The sequence below is a fragment of the Myotis myotis genome, unplaced genomic scaffold, assembly GCF_014108235.1.
Source record: "Myotis myotis isolate mMyoMyo1 unplaced genomic scaffold, mMyoMyo1.p scaffold_m19_p_10, whole genome shotgun sequence".
NCBI lineage: Eukaryota > Metazoa > Chordata > Mammalia > Chiroptera > Vespertilionidae > Myotis > Myotis myotis.
In genome coordinates this window covers 75,300,715-75,323,588 of record NW_023416314.1, presented here as the reverse complement: position 1 = coordinate 75,323,588, position 22,874 = coordinate 75,300,715, and the positions used below count along the sequence as shown (strand labels likewise).

Sequence of the window (22,874 nt, the reverse complement as noted above, 5' to 3'; positions counted from 1 at the left end):
CCCCCCATTCTTATGTTGAAAACCTAAGCCCCAGTGAGATGCTATTAGGAGGTGGGGGCCTTTGGGAGGTGATTAAGTGACGAGGACAGAGCCCTCACCCATGGATTAGTGCTCTTGGTAAAGAGACTGCAGGGAGCTCCCTTGCCACTTCCACCATGTGAGGGCATAGTGAGAAGACCACCATCCATGAACCAGGAAATGGGTTCTCACCAGGCACCAAATCTACTGGACTCTTGATCTTGGAGTTCCCAGCCACCAGACCGGTGAGTAATAAATGTTTTTTGTTTAAGCCGCCCAGTCTATGGGATTTTTGTTATAGCAGCCTGAACATACGAAGACAAAAGTCATGTTTGAATCCAGGACTCTTTGTGACTCTGGGAAAGTCGTGTCAGCTCTTGGAATCTGTTTTCTGAGCCATAAAATGAAGGCAAGATCTACCACACAAAGTTGATGCAGGTGATGAAAACATGTATAAGCAAAACCTGGGACACATAGTAGGTGACTATGATTATTAGACGGTCTTATGTGGATTCCTTAATTCACCATTAAGCCCTGGCAAATGGATGAGGTCAGTGGAGCAGGGGAGGGGGTGTCCCTCCCTGACAACTGGACCCACTCCAGGTAATTTAGCAAGCCCTACACCTAGAAGCTGATTACCTGCTGGCCCGCAGAAGACAGTGACATCAAAAGCAGAGAGGCTATTGCGAGCAGGGCACTTGTCTTAACTCCTTTGCTCACTGCAACGAACCTAAGCAGTAGCTGTTTTCCCCACATTCGGAGGCACAGAGGCAGGTAAGGTTGAGTAACTTGCCTGAGGCTCTGGGACTGGTTAGCATCAGAACTGGAATTTCAAACCCATGGGCTGGCCCCAGCTCCCTGCCTCTTGGCCATTCCCTCCTACAGCCTCCCACCAGTTCCCCTGGCTCTCAGAGCAGGGTCACCTTCACGTTGGCTGGCTTTCTCTTGCTCGCAGAGGGCAGGCTCTAACTGGAAGTTGTTTGTGTCACAATTCAAGGGTTTAGCTATGTGAGGAGCACCAACAGTCTTTATTCCTCATCTGAATTCACCATTGTGTTGGGCAGGAGCTGAAGGCCCACACATTTCTACGTCCCTTCACAATACCCACTATTTCAAGAACCTTTCTAAAAAAAATGCAGCCCCGCCCTTATTCTTATTTCCCTTGGCAGATGTTTTCCCAGGCACTCGCAGAGTCAGCACATTTTTTAATGAACTGAAGCCTGAGAGGCAGTATTGGAATGGAGAGTGCAGGGACTTGGATTATGAGAGAGTTGAGTTTAGTCTCATCAACCAGCATCAACTAGCTGTGCAACCCTGGGTAAAACAATTGTAGCTAACACTCACTTTACCAGTTACTACATTGGGTTCTCAAGTTATCCTGGCAGTAACACCTAGAGCAGGGGTCCTCAAACTTTTTAAACAGGGGGCCAGTTCACTGTCCCTCAGACCGTTGGAGGGCCGGACTATAGTTTAAAAAAAAAAACTATGAACAAATTCCTATGCACACTGCACATATCTTATTTTGAAGTAAAAAACAAACAAACAAACAAAAAAAACGGGAACAAATACAATATTTGTATTTGCATGTGGCCCGCGGGCCGTAGTTTGAGGACCCCGGACCTAGAGGGTTGGTCTCTCAGAATTTTTCTGCTCACAGGCAACAGAGGTTGATCCGGAGATTTCATACAGAGGGCAATGAGATAGTTTATGGAACTGAAAGCTTAAGAATTAGGTTTTGAGCCCGGCCTGGGAGACTCAGTGGTTGAGCATCGACCTATGAACCAGGAGGTGATGGTTCCATTCAGGTCAGGGCACATACCCAGTTGCAGGCCCAATCTTCAGTAGGGGGCTTGCAGGAGGCAGCTGATCAATGTCTCTCATCATTGATGTTTCTATCTCTCCCTCTTCCTTCCTCTCTGAAATCAATAAAAAAATATTAAAAAAAAAATGAATTTGGTTTTGAGGGTTCAGAGACCAGGGCAACTTTAGGAATCTGGGTAGCAGGAGGGAACCAATGGCCTCTTCAGTTGGCTGGCTGTTCTCAATGACTGTTTTCAACCCTATTCCCGACAGCCTTCCCTATAGAAGCTGAAAAAACAAAACAGCTTTGCCAGTCTCCCTTTCAGCTGGGGGTGGCCCTGAGGCATTTCCAGCCAGAAGACATGACCAGAAAATAGCTGGCAGCTTTCTGGGAAAATTTTACTTTCCTAGTAAGAGGGACAGAAACAACTGAAGCTTCCCCTTCCTCTCCTCTTCCTGCCTTGGACCTGGCAGTCCGAGCTCACTCTGTGACATGAGGGAAAGACCCAGAACATGCCATGCACCCACCGAGATGGTGTTGAGCAGCTGAACCAATGCCAGGAGCTGCCCACCTTCTTATGCAAGAGAATCCGACTCTGATTAAGCTTCTCTAAGTTGTCTGTTCATTGTAGCCTTCCTGGGAGACTCACGGCTTCAACCAAAAAGGATTTTCAGTCCTTGCCTAACTCCACTCAAGATTGAAATTGCAGAAGAGACCCTCCCTGCCCAGCTTCTGGCTACAGGCGGCCAGACCCCCTTCATGAAAAGGCCCCCCAAGACTGCACTTCCGGGTGGAAGCGACTCCCCAGCAGCTGATTGCGGTTCTGTTATCAGAAGGGAGGGGGAGCAGAGGCCACGTGGCTAAAAAGCCAATGACATTATGGCAGGTCCCATTGTTACAACTGATGATGAGAGGGTCGGAGTGGTGAGGTAGCATGCGCAAGGCCTCAGAGCCAGTCAGAGAGAGGGGCGTGAAAAGGGGCCCTTTACCACCGTGCTGCAAATGTATTGCATTTAAGTAAAGGTCTATTGTAGAGAGGTCTTATTGTAAATCTAAATTTTAAAAAATCTCAAAGCTGCTTTACTCACAATGTATGTTATTTCCATTCCAATCATTAGTGCGTTTCCAACTTCTTCCATAGCTCAGGGAAAAGGGTGTCTTAGCAATTGTCAGTTAACTCTTCTAGTAGTTATCTTGGTCAGTGATGTTTACTTACAAAGAACAGAAACTTTCTCAAACCAGTTCAAGCAACACAGGTCTGAGGGAGTTATGCATGACATGGACTTTACTCACTCCTTGGGCAGCTGCCCAGGCACACAGTGCCAGTCAGTAAAATAAGTAGAGAAAGGTGATTTGTAAACCCTGATGGATTTGGGTATAGGCAATACTATTCAGTTACAGAGCAAAATGAAGTCGTACACACAGTGCTTCAAATAGTGTGGCCGGCACACAGTAAGCCCTCCAGTTGTGACCACCACATTCCCTGTTGAAGAATTCAGTGCCGGGTCCCCTTTTAGCTATACTAGTCGAGTTTATGAATTATAATGCTGGGCTTCAGTTCTGGGCACAGCACCATATCACACCAACACAATCAAGGGCCAGGTTGGTTGATATTGACGTATCTGTAAAATATATTGCCAGACTGAGTGGGGTGAGTTGAGCCAGCGTAAGCACTAGTTGTACATATAGGCCCAACATACTGGGGTTGGCTAACTTGCATGTAGCCAATAATAGCGAGGATGGGAATGGCAACACGTCTAGCAGAGCTCATCACAGAAAAGAAGCTCCCCACTCCACAATCCCAGAACCTTGACCCCCACCCAGTTCAGTGCACCCACCCTCTGCAGGGTGCATGCTGTCCGCCCACCCATCCCAGAGGCTCTGGACCCAGATAGATGCTGGGGGAAAGGACATTCTTACCTACAACGGACCCACATAGACACCCACCTAGCAGTCCTGTGGTCATTTATTCTACTCCAAAATAATGTAAGTGTGCACAAACAGGAAGCTTCAGTTTAGACAAAGAAAAGTTTTATGGTGAATAATCCTACACACTAGTGGCATGGTCAGTGCTTCCTCAGGCAGAAAAAGGCCTGTGAAGGAAAGAGTCACAACTATTTTGTCTTGGAACAGAATGAAGATGATGTAAGAAGAAACACTGAGCCAACAGGGAACACAGAGCACCAAGGGAATGCAGGTTTGGATGAGGAGGTCTTTGTCTGTGGCATCAACAGGAGAAATCTGGCACTGCCCACGCCCTCTCGTCACTGGGCATGTTGCATATGCTGCTATCCTTCTGGGCCCAATGACCACACGCATGCATTTGATTATATTTTATTTTTAAAAAGGCATCATTCATTCCCGCTTTATCACACAGATTACATAATCAAGGCATTTTTTTTTTAATATTAAGAAATCTCACTTTCATTGGCAAGTCAGGCCATGCTGTTAAAAGCAGACAAGGTTATAAGAATATAAATGTTATTAAATCTACCAGATCTTGAGAATTATTCACCAACCCCCCCCCCCCCACACACACACACACACAAAAGGCAAAACTCTGCCTCCTGAAAAGGGGTCTCTCTTTAGGAAACTGGTAGAGCTTCTCAAAGTCTTGATATTTGTGAGGACGCTAACAGCCTTTATAAACGAACATTGCATGATCTGTGCCACATCAGCTAGCAGTCAACAGGCTTTGTGTCAGCAGGTAGAACATCCCTGTTGGCCTGTTGCTGTTCGAGGTGACATGTTCCCATTGCATTCTCCCAATACACACACACGAGGGTTTTCCCACTGATAATACTCAAAATAAGCAACACGATACTGTAAATCACTTGTAGCAAAGAATGTCCAAATATTTAGTCTTGAACTGTGTGACAAAGTGAAAATATGTCATCATTCCAATGAAAAGGGAGGGCAATAGTTTTAACACACCATTAACTGACGTGTTTAAGTTGTTTTTAGGGAAAGACAGCAAAGCCCATACAAATTTTAGGAAAAGAGGAAAATTCCAATTTCAGCCACTGGTACCTCTTAAATAAGTGCCACCTGGAAAGCTTACCTCCTACTCTGCCAGACACCTTCTAGTTGAGAATATGTCATTCCAATCACTCTGCACTTAGAATCCCGTTGCCCCTGACAGCCCACATCTGGAACATTCCTCATGCCTGCGTGGCAACACAGGGGCCATAGAAGGAGGGGATGAAAGCATCCCGTGAGAGACACTGGTGAAAAGACCCCCTCTGCTCCAACCTCCCCCCGTCCCCTCCTCCCCCCCAAAAGCACTGATCATACTGGTACCTACATCCAAGAAACAAGCGGGGAAACAACTGACGATTGCAGAGAATCTAGTCAAGCTATTGCGGCACCGAGCAGAGGAGGCAGCACGGAACTGACCTAGCTGTCATGGCACATGCTTCACTCCTAAACGTCTTCCCTCAGAGGGGCCTTCTCTGCACACAGGACTGGTTTTCCAGGTCTCTCCCTCTCTCTTATCCAAGTTGCTCAAGCTAGTTTTGGTCTCTCCCAACAGGATCCAGTAAGAAAATAGAAAGCTTTTGTGGCAGCAAAGGAGAGAAGGAATACACAGAAGCAGGCAGTTAGGAGACTCTCTCCTGGTATTGATTTAGATAAGAAGTCTCCAGAATGCTGTGAGCAGCGGAGCCACCAGCAGAGCCATGGTGCCCGTTATGCTCGTCCCACCGCTTCTGTTACACAGGTCCTTCTGGCAGCATTCGTACTTTAGATGGCTCCCTCCGTATTCTCTTGCGATGTCTTCGTACTTGCAGTTCTGAAACCTATAACACCGATAGACTGTCCGTGTCTCTGTGGGGGAAACACACAAAAGGGTAAGCAGGCAAGTGGGTCAAGTTCTGTACCTGCCTTGGAGCCCTCAATTCTACTCCTGAGAATGGGCCTTGTGGCCGTAGAGACATGTGGGCAAGAATGGGCATCCCCGTTGGGTTGCAAAGGGGTATAGTTAAGTGACGATACAGCTCTCAGTGGAACTTTCCCATAAAACCAAAGTCTCATCAGAGCCAGCAGGACTGTGTGTGGAAGGGAGGCAACAGGCAATCATACTGATGTTTTAAGAGACTTATCAAGATTTTTAAATACACACCCACACCGATCCAGCAATTTCACTTCTAGACTTTACTCTATGACATTACTTGTAAAAAAGGTTAAGATATATGCCTCCCCATGGTCATTGCAATACTATCTGTAACAGTAATAAACTATCAAACCAGCCCATTAATAAAAGAAGTGTCTGAAGAAATTTCTGTAGAGCTCCACACAATGATATTCATATGGATAGTAATGGCATTCGCCCGCAGGTGTTGATGTGGAAGAGCCTGAGTTTTAAAAATATGCAGGAAAACAGAGAAATCGGACTTCATCAAAATTAAGGACGTTTGTGCTTCAAAGAACGCTATCAAGAAATACACAAAACCCTGGCTGGTGTTGCTCAGTGGATAGAGCGCCGGCCTGCGGACTAAAAGGTCCCAGGTTAAATTTCGGTCAAGGGCACATGCCCGGGTTGTGGGCTCGATCCCCAGCGTGGGGGCCTGCAAGAGGCGGCGATCTGTGATTCTCTCTCATCATGGATGTTTCTATCACTCTCTCCCTTTCCCTTCCTCTCTGAAATCAATAAAAATATATTTAAAAAAATACACAAAAGAGGGTAAAAGGTATGCAAATCATATATCTGACATAAGAGGCTAGTCAGAATACATAAAACACAACTCAACAATAAAAATACAAATAATCCAATTAAAAAATGGGCAAAAGATGTGGATATTTCTCCAAAGAAGATATACAAATGGCCAATAAACGCAGGGAAGATGCTAGTATCATTAGTCATCAGGAAGTTACAAATCAAAACTACAATGAGAAATTCCGGTCTCGATGGTGGAGTAGATGATGTTGTGGTTGCCTCTTCCCATGAACACATCAAAATAACCACTAAATTATAGAACAAACACCCTGGAGAACTATCTGAAGACTAGTGAATGGAGCTCCTGTAACTAAGGATATAAAGAAGAAGCCACGTTGAGGACAGAGTCGAGAAACAGGCTGGACTCACACCCACATGCAGCAGTTGGGGATATCTTGGTTGCAAAGGTCCCCCATGAGGGGTGAGGGGTCCCAGCCCCACGCCAGGTCCCCCAGCCTGGAGCACCAGTGCTGGGAAGAGGAGTCTCCACCACATCTGGCTGTAAAAATCAGCGGGGATTCCATCTGGTGAGATGGAGGGCTGCTGGAAACCCAGGCACCTTCTTAAAGGGCCCACACACAGATTCACTCATTCACAAATGTTCACCCTAAGCTACAGCTAAGAGCCAGCAGCCCAAAAGGCACCAGGGCACACAGAGGGGAAAACTGAATTGTGTGGCTTCAGGGACAGCTGCCAGTGTTCCCGTGTCGAGCACTCTCGCCACACAGTCTGCAGAGGTGCAGGCAGGTGCCAAATCCTGATAAGCTCCGCTTGCCCCACCCTGGTGACTCACTGAGACTACACCCCACCCAACTCCTTCCTGGCAGTTTTTCACAGGCGGCTTAAAACCTCTGAGACCCACAGTGAAGTGTAAGTGGCAGAGGCTGGCAGAGTGTTCCAATGGCTCTACGTGCTTGGATCATAGGTATTTAAGTGTATGCTTCTAACACTGTACTGGAGGATGCTGTTGAATAGGACAAGTTACTGCTTTACGGGAACAGTGGTCAGGCACTGGAACTGGGAAAGCATTAAAGCTAACAGATTTTTAATTAGGGAAGCCTAACAGCTTGGGGAGAACAGAGAGTAATTTTATTAATAATTGCTACCGATGAACCACTTACTAAGTGTCCTGCAGTGCGCCAAGCACTTAACTTGAATTATCTTATTTCCATAACAACCTTATGAGAGTGCGTCTCTCACCAAAGCCACGACCAGAATCACCCAATAAAAGTGGATTACATCCAAGTCACTGGGATGTTAGGGGTTTTCTCACTCTGCTTGGCACACCTTCTCTTTGAAGATTTGGCTTGAGCCTACCTTCACCAAGCAGCAGCGCACAACCGTCCTAGGGTGCCTGTGTTCAGCAGGCGGTTCCGGCAAGGATCACGTGACACCGTCGTCAGACTTTGTACAGGGTTTAAACTTCCAGGACCCCGGCCAGGATGGCAGTAAATAGTGCTTCAGTGAACACCCAGTACCCGCCTCTCCTCTAGACAGAGTCTGCACAGCACTATGATACCCGTTCTCACCTCTAAGTGCTTCGCTGACCCAGGAGATAGGCATTCCCATTTCACAGCTGGGGTGTGGGGGTGGCTAGAGTGGTTAAATGCCTTCGCTAATGCAGTGCCTGGCCTCTGACTGGTGTTTATGACAGTGTGCCCTCCACAGGCTGATGTCTCCAGAACTGGAGGGGGATTTACATGCTCTGTTAGTATCTGCCTTACTTTGTTTTGTTTTTTTTTTGTTTTTGTTTTTTTAAATATATATTTTTATTGATTTCAGAGAGGAAGGGAGAGGGAGAGGGAAATAGAAACAAACACCAATGAGAGAGAATCATTGATTGGCTGCCACCTGCACGCCCCACACTGGGGATCGAGCCCGCAACCCGGACATGTGCCCTGACTGGGAATCGAACCCTGACCTCCTGGTTCCTAGGTCGACGCTCAACCACTGAGCCGCACCGGTCGAGTACGTATGAAGTTGTAATAAATGGAGACCATGGCTGGGGACGGCATTCTGTTCTGTAATAACAGAGCCTTGCCTGTGAAGCGCACTTCTCAGGGCTCCTTCTGGAGCTGAGGCCTCTGTCTGATTAATTTCTGTAATAATCGGGGCTACTTTCTGAGTCAATGGGCCGGGCAAGATGCTTTTAGAGAACGAAGCGTGTGCTGCCCGTGGATGTCACTCACATGTGCCCAACTGTCAAGCCATTGGGCCCGGGACTCTGCTTCTAGAGACGTTTGCAGAGGCCACTCTGCCTTCTCTCTTTAAAAGCTCAACCAGTGACCCAGGTTTTGCTTTGAAACGCGGCACCAGTAAGTACAGTTTCCCGCAAGCCGGGCGAACCACAGGAAACAGAGGTGGGAGTGTGTACCTGGGTCTCAGGATGTTTCAGAGAATATATCTATTTTAAGATGTCTAGCTTAAGCAAGGGGACTTACATTCATGAGAAGAAAAAAAATTAAGATTCACATTATCCTTCTTAAAAACTAGATTCATCCTTGAGGAGTTTTAGATTCCCAGCAAAACTGAGCAGAAAGTAGAGTTCCCATACAGCTCCCTGGCACCCCCACCCCAAACCACCTCCCACACAGAGAACATCCCCCACCAAAATGGTACATTTTTCCACCTGATGAACCTACAGGGGCTCATCATTACCACCCAGAGTCCATAATTTACACTTGGGTTCACTCTGGGTTTTGTACGTTCTAAGGGGTTTGACAAATGTGTGACATGTATCCACTGTTATAGTATCAAAGAGAGCAGTTTCATTGCCCTAAAATTCTGTGCTCTACTTCATCACCCCTCCCTTTTTCCAGCTAACCGCTGGCAACCACTGACTTCTTACTGTCCCCTTAGTTTTACCTTCTCTAAAATGTCCTATTGTTGGAATGATGCGGGGGGTAGCCTTTTCAGGTTGGCTTCTTTCACATAGTGAAATACATTTCAGGTCCCTTCATGCCTTTTATGGCTTGATCACTCATTTCTTTTTAGTCTACTGTCCGGATGTGCCTGTTTATTTATTCATTCACCTACTGAAGGCCATCTTGGTTGCTCCAAGTTTGGGCACTTATACATAAAACTTACCAACATCTGTATGCAGGTCAAGGTGGGCATGTATGTTTTCAGCTCGTTTGGGGAAATATCAAGGAACACAATGTTTGACTCATATGGTGAGAGTATGTTTAGTTTTTTGTAGAAACTACCGAACTGTCTGCACCATTTTCCATTTTCACCAGCAATACTAGTAGATGAGCGTGGCTGTTGCTCCACATCCTCGCCAGCATTTGGTGAAGTCAGTGTCCTGGACTCTGGCCTTTCCAGGAAGTGTGCCTCATTGTTGACATCAAGCATTTTTAAAGCTTAACAAGTCATTCTAAGATGAGTAAGTCCTGAGGACCCGTGTGCAGCATGGTGACTATAGTTAATAATATTGTATTGTATACTTGAAGTTTGTTAAGAGAATAGATCTTAAGTGTTCTCCATCACACAACAGAGGTAAATATGTGGGATGATTGATGTGTTAATTAGATTGATTGTGGTCACCATTTCATGATGTATGTATATGTACATCAAATCAGCACCTTGTACACCTTAAATATGCCCAATTTTTACTTTAATAAAATTGGAAAAAAATTAAAATAAAAGCCTAATAATTAGGATAAGAAACAATGAATGAGATTTGAGAGCTGGAAAAAATATTTTGGCTCTAGTCCACCTCTACCATCAAACACACACCTTTTATAAAGAACCTATTGGTAGCAGGTTAGGAAAGAACCAGGTCTCTGCTCACATACAACTGGTGCCGAATATTTGTGAAGCGAGTGACTATATTCTCCCTCTCTCTCTGGAGGCCTTCCTATGCTTTCTACGCTAACAATGAATTGACAGGGTACTCCAGAGGCCAAGGAACTGTGCCTCTAAAGAATCAAGTTCCTTGTATAGGGGGCTTGAAACTTGATCTGCATTCCAGGAATTTATATCAAAATTAACAGATACACCCTAGCTGGCTTGGCTCAGTGGATAGAGCATCGGCCTGTGGACTGAAGGGTTCCAGGTTCAATTCCGGTCACGGGCATGTACCTTGGTTGTGGGCACATCCCCAGTAGGGGGTGTGCAGGAGGCAGCTGATCGATGTTTCTCTCTCATCGATGTTTCTAACTCGCTATCCCTCTCCCTCTCCCTTCCTCTCTGTAAAAAATAAAATAAAAAATAAAAAAAAATAACAGATACGCCTGTTTTTCAGACAGGGTAATCCTAATGTGTTCTTACTTATTGAAGGATATCTCCTTTCTAGGGAAATTGATCTTCCTTCCTTTCTATGGGGTGTTTCTGAACCTGCGGGTCTCCCAAGGCTTTCATGAGTTTACCGGAGCTGTTCAACATTCCTTGATGTTCCCACCGTGAAGAGTTTGTGGCAGAGGGTAAAGGAGAGATATAACCTTGAAGGACGTTCTTATTTTTATCTCTTAGAGAAGTGAGTCTGGGGGATTTTTCCTTGCACGTTACCTAAGGAGACCCAGAAATAGCCGTTCCTCGCCAGTATCATTTCCACACATAGATTCAACCCAGAACCACATCCACCAAGAACAGAAGAGGGCACGGCTTTGCTGTTTCTTTCCTCTGTCCACCACTTCCTAGATCCTGTTTGAATAGGGTTATGGAGATAGAGCTTCTAGAGCCTGACCAATATGGGAAATGCAGTCTTAGCAGCCCCAACCCCGTTTCCCTGAGTGTCCTGCTCTCTGAGGCCACAAACCTTGGGTGGCACCTGCCTTTGTCACAATCAGGAACGCTTTTCCCCTTTCACATTTCTGACAGCTAATGAACAGGCCTCTGCCATAATTTTATCTCCTTTCCTCATCTTTGCACCCCTAGCCACTTGCTCAGACTCTAACACCCAGGAGGCTCTTAAAAGACGGGAAGGCAGCCAGCATTGCTGTTAAGAGAATAAGCATTGGAATCCCACATTCAAATCCTGGGTTGGTTACTTGTCCTCAGTCTGTTGCTTAATCTGAGCCTCTGTTTCCTCATTTATCAACTGAGAATACAAAACATTACCCTGAGTGGTAGGTGAGAAGCTTTCAATTAAAAACATATAAAATATGCTTAGTGCTACATGTAGCTGATGCTATTAAATGGTACCTATTACTTGTTGAATACAAGTCTAATGAGGATAGAGTAGCCCAATATTTTTTCCAGGTTTCCATCATCCCATTACCCTTAGGAAAGAGAGAAGGGGGAGGCTCTTACCGGCTTTGGCATAGAGACATGCATCCTCATTAGCGGTACAGTTGGTGGTGACAGTGCACGCACCAACAGCGTTGGGACAGTTGTAGCACCGCAGGCTATGACCTAGAATCAGGAAGAAGAGCCGTCAGAATCTGGTAGACCAGCACTCACTTGCCCTCCTGGCTGCAGAAGGAAGCCCACCATCTCCATGACCATGGGGCAGAGGCCAGCATGCTTCCTTTCCCACACACACTTGCAGCAGGTAGATTTCTCCAAACTCAGACTGTTAAGAATAGGCAGAGAGAAAGATATAAGCTGGGAGAGGCTGGGAGAGGCAGCTGACCTCTGGGCGGACCTCTAAGCTGGGACATAGAGGAAATAAGAGTGAGATGTAACAAACTGAAAATAGACAATGGAGGCAGCAAGCCCCTATGTGAGCTGGAGAGATTCAGAGCCCCTCCACCATGGGAACTAAACGGTGGCTTAGATCTAGATCAGGGACGGGGAACGCCTGGCCTGCAGGCCACATGTGGTCCAGCCCTGCCAAGGCAACCACAGGTGAGACTCAAAATTCAATACATCTAGGAGCTTCTTTCACAGCAACATAAATTTATATTAAGTGAATTATATTAAGCAAATGATGTTATAAATATCCAGGTGGCCCTCGGCATAAAAAAGGTTCCCCACCCCCAACCTAGATGAAGGAGCCTTACAGCTTAAAGATCTATAAAAATAAAAGGGTAATATGCTAATTAGACCGGACATTCTTTTGGACCTCATTCGGATGTCCTTCCAGACAAAGCTGGGGCCAGAGGGAAGCCAGTGCACAATAGGCCTTCCTTCCCTTGGCTGCTGGCACTGGTTTTCCTCCGGCACTCAGGACCCAGGCCTTTTGTCTGGCCGCAGCAGCGAGGTTTGGCTTCTCCGTTCCAGCTGCTCCTAGCCCACCTTTTTTTTTCCCCCAGCTCCTCGAGCGGAGCCCAGGGCTGGCTGGAAGCTTGGCTTCCTCCGTCGCCAGGAGCAACCCAAACCTCCTGCTAGCTCCACCTCCGTGGCCACCGCTACCTTCAGTCATCTTCAGTTTTTGCTCCATGCCTGTGTATGCAAATTAACTGCCGTCTTAGTTGGGTAATTTGCATAGTCGCTCTGATTGGCTGGTGGGCATAGCGGAGTGACACCAATTTGCATGTTTCTCTTTTATTAGTGTGTGTGTGTGTGTGTGTGTGTGTGTGTGTGTGTATATATATATATATATATATATATATATATATATATACAATTTTTTTTGAGATATGAGGGAGGGTGTGACTAGCTCCTTGCCTAGGGGCATGCCAATAGGAATATAGATCCTCTAAACTCCCCAATATCGGGGGCACTCAGTTTGGTCTCAGCCAGCTAAATTGCCTGCTCATGTCCTCTCTGAGTGTATCGCTTTTCTACAAATAAATCCTCGTCTGCTTTGGCTGTTGTTGTCTCTTGTTTGAATTATTCCCCATAAGCAAGACAAGAACTGAGGGTGCAGAGATCCCCTTGTCCCCTGCTGACAAAACTACAATTCTAGCAATAGTCTTTGGACGCTGATGCAAGTGCAAAGGAAATTTCCGTATTTAAAAATCCATATAACTGTCCTAATTAACCATTTCAACTGGAATTTGAATAAGTTAACAAAATTCTATAAATGCCTTCCCAGCAACAAATATGCTCTATGAAATCACATTCTCATGGATTAATAATCAGTATTTGGTGGTAGCTCCCTGTGTGAAAAGACATTTTCAAAGATGAACTATGGAACATCTCATTACAGATCAGCACTAACAGATGAACACTTGCGACCGATTAGACGAGAGGGAACACAAATTTCTGAAACCCAAGTAAGCAAAATGTTCTTCTCCCAAAATTCCATTCTTCCCATTAGTAGGTCTGTATTACAAATAACTGTACTCAATTGTAACATTTCAAATTTAGTCAACTGAAAATCTGTATTTGTTTTCTCTCATTATTTATATAAAAGCCTACAGAATATCCTTGAATTTGTCTCTTGGCCTATAAAACCTCAACTATTTGCTCTCTGGCTTCTGCAGAGATGACAACCTCTGGGTAAGGTGCCCTCAGTGAAGCTGCTCCCTGCTCAGTGGCTGACCCACCGCCAGAAGCCCACATAATCCAGGGAGAGACAGCAGCCGCACACCTTAAGCCCAGGTAGGTGGGGCAACCAGGCGTTAGCAGTGACACTGAACACAAGAACCGGCTACATCGGATGCAAATTGCCTTTGGTTCTCTGATGTGAAAATCAATTCTGCTCCTGTTCATGTTCTTGGGGTTCCTCTTTGCTAGGTAGACTTCAGGTTTTGCTGGATTATTTTTTCCTTCTCCATTTTATATGAACGGTGACAAGATAAAGATAGGTCCTATTTCACATCTGTCATGGGGAGAGGCAGAAAAGTGTTGCAAGACGATGCTCCTGTTTCATGCGGACGCACCCTCTTCTAATTAGAGACGATGACCTGCTTCCTCCCCTTGGCCTTCTGCCAGGTAAGGCGAGTCTGCCATGCCTGGGGCAGGCCTCCGTTACCCCCCTCTGCCTCTTCTCCCCAGGAAGTGCTTGTCATGCCTGCGTGACAGGGGAGCCACCATGAGAAGGGACAAGAGGCAGTTTTTCTCTTCTCTTCTCTGCTCCTGATGTGTGGTCACGCAGGAGCAGAGAGAATGGAAAAGGGAGGGATTGTTCTAGCCTGGCTCTTTGGTTGCCCATGGCCTCGAATTTTCTCCTGGCTAGAGCTAGAGTTCATTGGCCTTCTTGACCATCCTTGAGACAGAGGAACGGAAGCTCACGTCTGGGACCTCAGTGGGCAGAAGTGCTCAGAGCTGATACACTGGTTCAGTGTTCACACATCTGGACACCCACATGTGAACCTCAGTCTGTTAGAAGAGGAGGGCTCCGTGACCTCCATCACCATTTTTTCAAGGGGAAGCTAAGACTGAGGTGTTAACTAACTTGCCCAAGTTCACACAGCTACTAAGTGGGCGAGCTGGCCTCAACCCACGGCTGCCAGTTCTGAAACCGGAGCTTGGTCTAACCATGTCATTCTTCTAATCATCCTGAGTGGGAAAGAGAAGAAAATGGCACAAATTACGGGGGAGACCCAGGTCAGGGACCAGCAATAAGACAGCGGTCGACTGTTGGATCTTTTCACTGCTAAGCCTGGGTAGAAGGATCTGCTCCAGATGCTGAGTCTCGGATGTGGGGCCTGTCTCAGAACAGCTGATGGCCCCAGACCCAGGCCTGTGCCATAAACAGAATTCTGGAAGCGGCATGACCAGGTTATTCTAACTACAGAAAACACACTGGCTAGAAGAATCCAGACAGAAATGTAGTGTTGTAATGGAGGTGAGCCACATTACAGCCCCCCCTGGCTAGAATCAGCAGAGGTGGGGAGGGAGGTGGGAAGGGGAGGAGTCATCACTTCTCTCTCCTGTCTCTCCGCCCCCCTCCTACCACCCCAAAGGGAAAGCACATTCAAATGTGTCCTTGGGCTGGTTTCTTCTTTGCTTCAGCTTCCTCAACTATAAAATGGGTTTAACAGCACTAAAACTCACGGGATGGCTGGAAGGATGCAATGAGAGCGGGCGTGGCACAGTCCCTGCTACGCTACAGGCATTCAATATATGGTAGCCACTAGAGCGACTACTATGTAAGCCATGCTCCAACATGGCAGATACCCTTTTCCTTTTGCTCACTGCACTATTTCCTTCTCTGTCCCCTCCCCCCACAAAACTGGCGGTACCAGCATGACACAGGCAGAAAATGAAACACTTGATCCTTATGATGACAAAAAGCAAGTCACACTGGTGTTCCTAGTGTTACAGAGGCTAAGACTCAGAAACACACCAATACCTCCAGGAGCCAGGGAGGGGCAGCCAGGCGATGAAGGAGTTAAGAGCAGATGGTCTGGTGCCAAGCTGTTTGGGTTCAAATTCGGGCTATGCCACTTCTGTGGGATAGTTTACAAGCTATTTAATCTCTCTGGGCCCAGTATTGTCAGTTGTAAAATGGCGATAAAAACAGTACCTACTCCATAGGGTTGGCGTGAGGATTAAATAAGTAAATACCTGTGAAGTGTTCAGAACAGTGATTGGCACAGAAATGCTAGAAGCATTAGCTGCTACTGCTGTTACTATGAGCACCATCCTCATCACGGTGCATAAAGGTCAGGGCAGAAGGACAGAGCACAGCTCTCTAAAGATGGGTCCACTGGCGTCCCAGCAGCTTGTGATGAGAGGGTGAAACTTAAGCTGCTGAGTGTATCCCTTCTGCTCCACCCCCACCCCCAGAAGCAGCTCTGTAACCCAGAATGGCTGTAACCTGGGAAGGCGCTCCGCTGCGGGCAAGCCTGTAACATAGGAAGGAGTTGTCACACAGCCCTGGACCTGTAACACTGGAAGGCAAAGCCACCAAAGCCAGGCTGAGGCCAGTGGCATCAGCTCAGTCTTCTGGGGCCTAAGGAAAAGGAAGCGTGTGGCCAAGGGGGCCCAGATGGTCGAGATCCATGTCCCTCCCGACCACTCACCTGAATCACAGAGGACAGAAAGGATGATCAAGAGCCCGAGCAGGGTGAACCCTCCTTTGCTTCCCATTGTCTACAGAACCTGGAAGGAAGACACACAAAGAATCGTCATGAACCAACATATGACTGACTACTGACTGGTTATCTCAGAAACCAGGAATTAAAGGCCTGGGAGCTTCAGGAACATGGGGAAGGAGCTAGCAGGCCAAGAAAACACAGGGAATCTACCAGGTGGGGTGCCACGAAGCAAAGGATGCTCTCAGAGGGGGCAGCACTTGGTCCCCTCTCCTGCCCTAAGACCTCAGCTTACTAAAGAAAGGCTGTCGATCCTGGTGAGAGGGGCAGCCATGGGGAGTCACAGCACACAGGGCCCAGAGTCAGGACTGCCCGGACACCACCCTAGCTCTAACCCAGCTGTGGGCAAACTTCGGCCCACGGGCCGGATCTGGCCCGTTTGAAATGAATAAAACTAAAAAAAAAAAAGACCGTACCCTTTTATGTAATGATGTGTACTTTGAATTCATATTAGTTCACACAAACACTCCATCCATGCTTTTGTTCCGGCCTTCCGGTCCAGTTTAAGAACCCACTGTGGCCCTCGAGTCAAAAAGTTTGCCCACCCCTGCGAGTCTAACCTATAATAGCTTTGGACCCTTTCTCCAAGCAGTGGGAACAGCACTGCTCACCCCATGAAGGTTGTTCAGTCAACTGAGAATGTGAGGAAAGTACTTAATACAGCAACTGCAATCCCTGCTCTGCTGTCATTCCACCCAGTGCTGTTGGCTGCGCCGGAGCCTAGTGAAGGCCACTTCTCCAGGCCATGCCTCTAAGGGCATCCCACCAAACGAGTGACTCTGGAGGGCACCACCATGTACCTGGGAGCAGAACAGGAGGCAACAGCTCAGCGTGCTGGAAGCTTCTGCTCCCCAGTTTAGCAAGTATAATGGGAACACCTCCTTGTTCACTCTGGGGAATAAATGGAGTTCCAGGTGTGAGAAATGCTCACCTGTCCGAATTCAAATAACGGACTCAGAGACATGAAGTCCGGTGAAAATGAGACCTTTAATGCAGCCTTGCAAGATTGGGTGTCTGGTTGAGCAGGCACGCCAGAGCAGCAGCGATCACAGGCAATTTATCCCTAGTGTGTGAGAGTCCTTCCCGGTTCCTCATTGGCTGAGGACTATGGGGTTAACAGTCCCCCCACCTTCCTATACCTCACTTAGGTCTTATTGTCTCCTATCGGGTTATTTTTAAAAAATGGGTTGTCTCCGCCTCCTGTTGTCTAGCTATGACTGGCGGATCTTCCTGGGAATGTGCTGCTGACCACATACACAGCCTGTTCTCATCCTCTTTCCCATCTTTCCTAATCCTGTTTGCCCTGGGAATTTCAGTAACCGACTGGCAACATGCTGTTGGCATTCTCCACTAAAAGTTGACTATGCTGAAGGTGGATCACAGAGGCCTATTTCCTACTCAGGTAACTTTGATGACTAGTCCACACTACATTCATGCCTAGATGTGTTTTAGCAGTGGGCATCAGGGGACAGGAGGGAGGGCTGGAATGCCTTACACCCTCTTTTGTCTGCTAAGAAGTCAAGAGACACGGAGATTTTTAATTGTCTGTGGAAAAAAGGGGCCCACATACTAAACCTGACAAGCTTGTGGAGTCCTGCATGGCAGGCCCTACAAACTCAGAAACTGAAGTAACCATACAGGATGGTCTGAACATAAAAATTCCTAATTAAAAGCAGGTCATGGCAGGTAGTCATGTCATAGGCCTACAGCTTCCTTGGCAAAGGTTAGTCTTTACCTTAAGGAACCTATCTTGTTTTTTGTTGTTTTGTGTTTTTGTGGGTGTTTTTTGTTTTTTTTGTTTGTTTTTTGTATCTAAGATAACATAGCTTTGGAATTTAGAGTATTCTCCTTTGCCAGACCCTTTAGGGCACACCCACCACACCAGAGCACGAAGCCACAGAACCATTCCTCATTGTTATTTTGTTCCCTAAATACCATCTCTATGTGCTGAAAATGCTATTAACCATCCTCAACCCACCAAGGTAAATCAGGTTTGCTTTCTCTCACCTCCCTAATCTACCACCAATGAATCTCATGGATTCCCCCGTATGTCACCTCCTTTGATTCTAATGCATAACATAAGCTGGGTGACTACCTTTAAGAGGAAGAGGAAGGCAGCAGTCTCAGAGATACGGGAAAACAGAAGAGGCAAGAGCTTCAGAGTGAGATAGAGTTCACCTACTACTGATTCTTAAGAAAGAAGAAGGGGGCCACAGCTGAGGCAAACAGGCGGCCTATGAAAGCTAAGAACTGTCCTCAACTGACACTCAGCCAGGAAATGGGACTTCAGTCCTCCAACCACAAGGACTGTAATTGTGCTAAGTAGAAAGAAGGAACAAGATTCTCCCAAAAAGCCTCCAGAAAGGAACACAGCCCCGCCAACACCTTGACTTGAACCTGGTGAGGCTCTTATTTACAAACTGTAAGAGTCATACTTGTGTGTCAAGCTGCTAAGTGTGCAGTGATCTGTTTCAGCCCCAATTTTAAACTAATGCACTCACCTCAAAACCGGTACATGGTAGGACAGTATTTAAGACCAGGTGTGAGTGCTTCACCACAGTTACTCTCTAGTGGGGAGACTTCTTGTGAATTCAGCTTCCGAAATAAACTTGCTAGACGGAGACCGCCAGGGAAGAGATTCACAGATGCCCAAGACTTATAGTTACTGTTCCTGGGAGCCTGGGGCCTCAAAACCTGATGAACTTTAAGACTAGATGAGTCCTCAAAGATAAAACCCAATGTTCTTACTTTATAGTTCATTAATGGAGGCCCTGGGGGATGAAGTTACCTGTCCCAAGGCAACAGATGAGATGCAAAGCCACAGTTGGGTGGATCACACTTCTATTCACCAGGGTCTGGTAACTCATAAGTTATTAACATTACCTGGTGACTAGCAGTGTCAAGGGCTTGGAGGTTTGCCACATCAGTAGGGAGAGACAAACAAAAAGCCACATCAGATTGCCCTATCCTGTTTGGCTCAGTTGATAGAACATCGGCCTGGGACTCAAGGGTCCCGGGTTCGATTCTAGTCAAGAGCATGTACCTTGGTTGCGGGCACATCCCCAGTGGGGAGTGTGCAGGAGGAAGCTGATTGATGTTTCTCTCTCATTGATGTTTCTATCTCTCTATCGCTCTCCCTTCCTCTCTGTAAAAAATCAATAAAATATATATTTTTTTAAAAAGCCACATCAGATTGAACAGCCCCTCCCACTCTGAGGTACTACTGCCAGAGTCAACCACCCCCGACCTCTCTAAACCACACAAACCTGAAGCTTGTTACCAGGGCCTTCTCGGAAATGTGTTCCAGGACTTTCCAGAGGGCCTCTTATTACGGAGTCTACTCATGGCCCTGCTCTCTAGATTATAACTGCAGAGCCAGCTATTTAATGAAGATATTTCGTGGAGTCAACCATTTAATGAAGCTATGGGGGGCAGGCAAAAAACATCATCTTCTTTTGAAAAACTCAAGTACCTCTGGGCTTGGGTTTGTTTGTGACTGTCTGGCTGAGGTTCAGGAGCTGGCCCAGGATTTTTAATGTGATCCTTTTAAGAGGTTGTACTTGGAGCTGTTGAAGATGAATTCCAGCAGATAACCACTGTCCTCTCCTAAAATCTGTTCTATTTGGGCTTTTTTCTTCCAAGCCACTCAGCCTAATGGGATGTTTTCTTACAAGAAAGTTCAGCAATCTCCCGTTTCTACTTTGAAAATACAGAAGCCACAAATCTCAAGCATGTTTGGTCCACAGTAAGGTAGGTAACTTCCTATCTGCTTTGGGGGTCATACATTTCCCCACATTTTGGGGAACACTGCCACCTCCCTCTGTGTGCCCACCCGCCTTGGAGAACGGGAGTAAGCTGTCCCCAGTGGGGAACATGGGGAACTGAACTATGAACAGCCACATTTGGTCCCCACATATCAGGGGCCAAACTGAGCCCTTTCCATGAATTATCTCATTTAGTCCTTGTAACACCTAATAAAGTAAGCTCTATGGTTTTACTGATCAGAAAACGACAGTACGTAGTTCACTCAGGATTATCCAACCAGGAAACAGCAGGGCCCAGTGTGAGGCTGGCGTGTGCACAAGAGTTTTGAAATACATTTTAATATTATAGTAAAAAAAACAACACACGGGGAAATCTAAGTCTTGCAGTTTCTTTTTTGTTTGTTTGTTTGTTTCCTAATAACAAATCGAAGGACACCATAAACTTTCCTAGGTTTTAAAGGGTTGAGGGTTGACTCTCATTCAGGGCACACACAAGACTCAACCAAAGCAGGTGTAAGTGGAACAACAAATCCACGTTTCTCAAACAAGCAATTAAAATTTTTTCTTAAAGGCCTTCATCTAGCCCTAGCCCTGGCCATGGACCTTGTCGGAACCTGGGCCAGGAGCCTGGGCCATGGACCTGGCCCGCAGGCCGGCCCAGCTCCCTGGCCAGGGGGCCTGGGGCCTGGAGCCCGCACTGGCGCTGCAGACCTGGAGTCGCCAACCCCCCTCGGGCAGAGCGAGCCCGGCGCCGGGGCGGGGGCGTGGCCAGCGGAGGAGCCATTATTTTTCATCAAAAGGTTCCTACGTGTCAGAGAAATGGAACATGTGAGTAGGCACATTTTCCAGTGTCCTAAAGAGCCCGCTTCTCCTTCACAACCATTCACATCACGATTGAACATTTAACAGTCGGCTGTCAGATTCTATTTAGAGCGCAGCCCCAGGCGGCCCAGGAAGACAAAACCTCCATGGGTAACAGTGTCAACAATAAAAATAACGTTAAAAAAAAAAAAAGAACAAAACAAAACCTCACACCAAACTTGGACTTAAAATGCCTGGTTTTCAGCACTGCCCGGTTTGTTAAAGTTCAAAATGGAGACCCTGTACGTAAGAGCAGAATGTCGGTGGCCATTTAGGAACGGCGTTAACCTCCTTTCAAGGCGCAATTTCTTTTCCCTAAACTGCAAGGGCTTCCCTTCCGTGGTCAGGGTTCGAGGAGAATATTCCCGAAGGGGTAGAGGGCACGGCCCGCGGAATTTGGGAAAGAGTTTCGGGAAGAGTGCCTGCGCCCCCCTTGTTCTCTGTGGTCAACAGGGAAAGCCGGGGTTCTTCCAGGCTCTCTGGGGAGCTTACAGCGTGCAACCAGGCGCCTCCGGTGGGGGAAGGGCAGGGCCTCGGGAGGACACCGGCCCCGGGGTTTGGGGAAAAAGCGGGGGCCGTCCCCAAGGCGCGGAGGTCTGCAAAGGGGGCCGGGAGAGGCACGGCCTGCTTGGGGCGGGGGGCGGTCCGGGCCCCGCTGCCCGGGGGCGCGCGTGCCTCGCGCGGCTCGTCGCCGCCAGGCCTTACCTTACAGCGCGTCCAGGGTCCCGCTTCCAGCGCCGCGCAGTCCGTGCCGAACGGCCGCCTTTATAGCCCGGGCGCCCGGGACTCCGCCCCTCGCGCTGGCCCCGCCCCCTCAGGCTCCGGCCCCGCCCAGCCGCCCCAGTCCGGGAGTCCCGGTTACCAACGCAGCAGGCTGCAGGCTGCAGGCCCCTGGCGGCACCGCAGGCGGCCCGGGTACCCTGGGCAGCCACCGGCTTAGGTTCAGAAAAGACGCAAGGCCAGGGCTAGATTAAGATAAAACTCTGTTACGGGTTTAAAAGCTTGCATTGGCCCTGGCTGGCGTGGCTGGGTGGTTGAACCTGACCTATGAACAAGAAGGTCACGGATGGATTCTGGTCAGGGCATGGGCCCGGCTTGCGGCTCGATCTCCCACAGGGGGCATGCAGGAGGCAGCCCATCAATGGTTCTCTCTCCCTCTCCCTTCCTCTTTGAAATCAATGAGAGAGTGCTATGGGGCGGGGGCGGGGGCGGGGCGGCGAGTGGAGAACAAAAGGCCAATAGTACAAGTCTTTCTCCCAAGTGATTGACCTCTGTTGGGGACCACGAGACACTCTCTGAGGATCAGGGTAAGGAACTATTGCATCTCATGGCTGCTTATGCTGACTCGGAAGGGGAAGGCCAAGGTAAAACTCAAGCAGGGCAAATCGTAATTGATCGTGACGTGTTCCTCCTGCCATGATCCCCTGATGGCTTAGAGGAAGGGAGCTTCATTTGGCACCTGCTTAAACCAGCTGAACATGCATTGCCAATGAGAGCTTGTTTACAAAGCTCTTTCAGATGCATTCTCATATGCATTCTATCAGCTGTTCCCTCTTGGAAACTCTCGCGGGATTCTGAGATGCCAATCTCTCCGGATTTTGTTTCCAGTTCCTTGACCTTTTAGTCTGCGATTCTTTCCCACTATGCACACATAATCTATTTCAGCGGTTCTCAACCTGTGGGTCGCGACCCCTTTGGTGGTCGAACGACCCTTTCACAGGGGTCGCCTAAGACCATCCTGCATATCAGATATTTACATTACGATTCATAACAGTAGCAACATTACAGTTATGAAGTAGCAACGAAAATAGTTTTATGGTTGGGTCACATGAGGAACTGTACTT

The 22,874-nt window shown here is 47.6% G+C and overlaps 1 protein-coding gene across 1 annotated transcript; it reads right to left on the bottom strand.

The window, feature by feature from the left end:
- Positions 1 to 4,137: 4,137 nt before the first annotated feature.
- LOC118665161 (CD59 glycoprotein-like) lies at positions 4,138 to 21,835 on the bottom strand. The gene is made up of 4 exons (XM_036326283.1): positions 21,736 to 21,835; positions 16,334 to 16,412; positions 11,787 to 11,888; positions 4,138 to 5,644 (listed from the first exon to the last, which is right to left on the bottom strand). Exons 2-4 carry the CDS (start codon positions 16,398 to 16,400, stop codon positions 5,445 to 5,447), a joined length of 369 nt encoding a protein of 122 aa, XP_036182176.1. The 5' UTR covers positions 16,401 to 16,412; positions 21,736 to 21,835; the 3' UTR covers positions 4,138 to 5,444.
- Positions 21,836 to 22,874: the final 1,039 nt, after the last annotated feature.

Bases quoted from the DNA above. Each gene is read 5' to 3' on its own strand.
- LOC118665161 (XM_036326283.1), bottom strand. From the start codon at position 16,400: ATGGGAAGCAAAGGAGGGTTCACCCTGCTCGGGCTCTTGATCATCCTT. The intron at 11,889-16,333 runs GTGAGTGGTCGG...TCCTGATTCTAG, and splicing joins TTCTGTCCTCTGTGATTCAG to GTCATAGCCTGCGGTGCTAC. The intron at 5,645-11,786 runs GTAAGAGCCTCC...TTTCCCCCACAG, and splicing joins ATGTCTCTATGCCAAAGCCG to AGACACGGACAGTCTATCGG.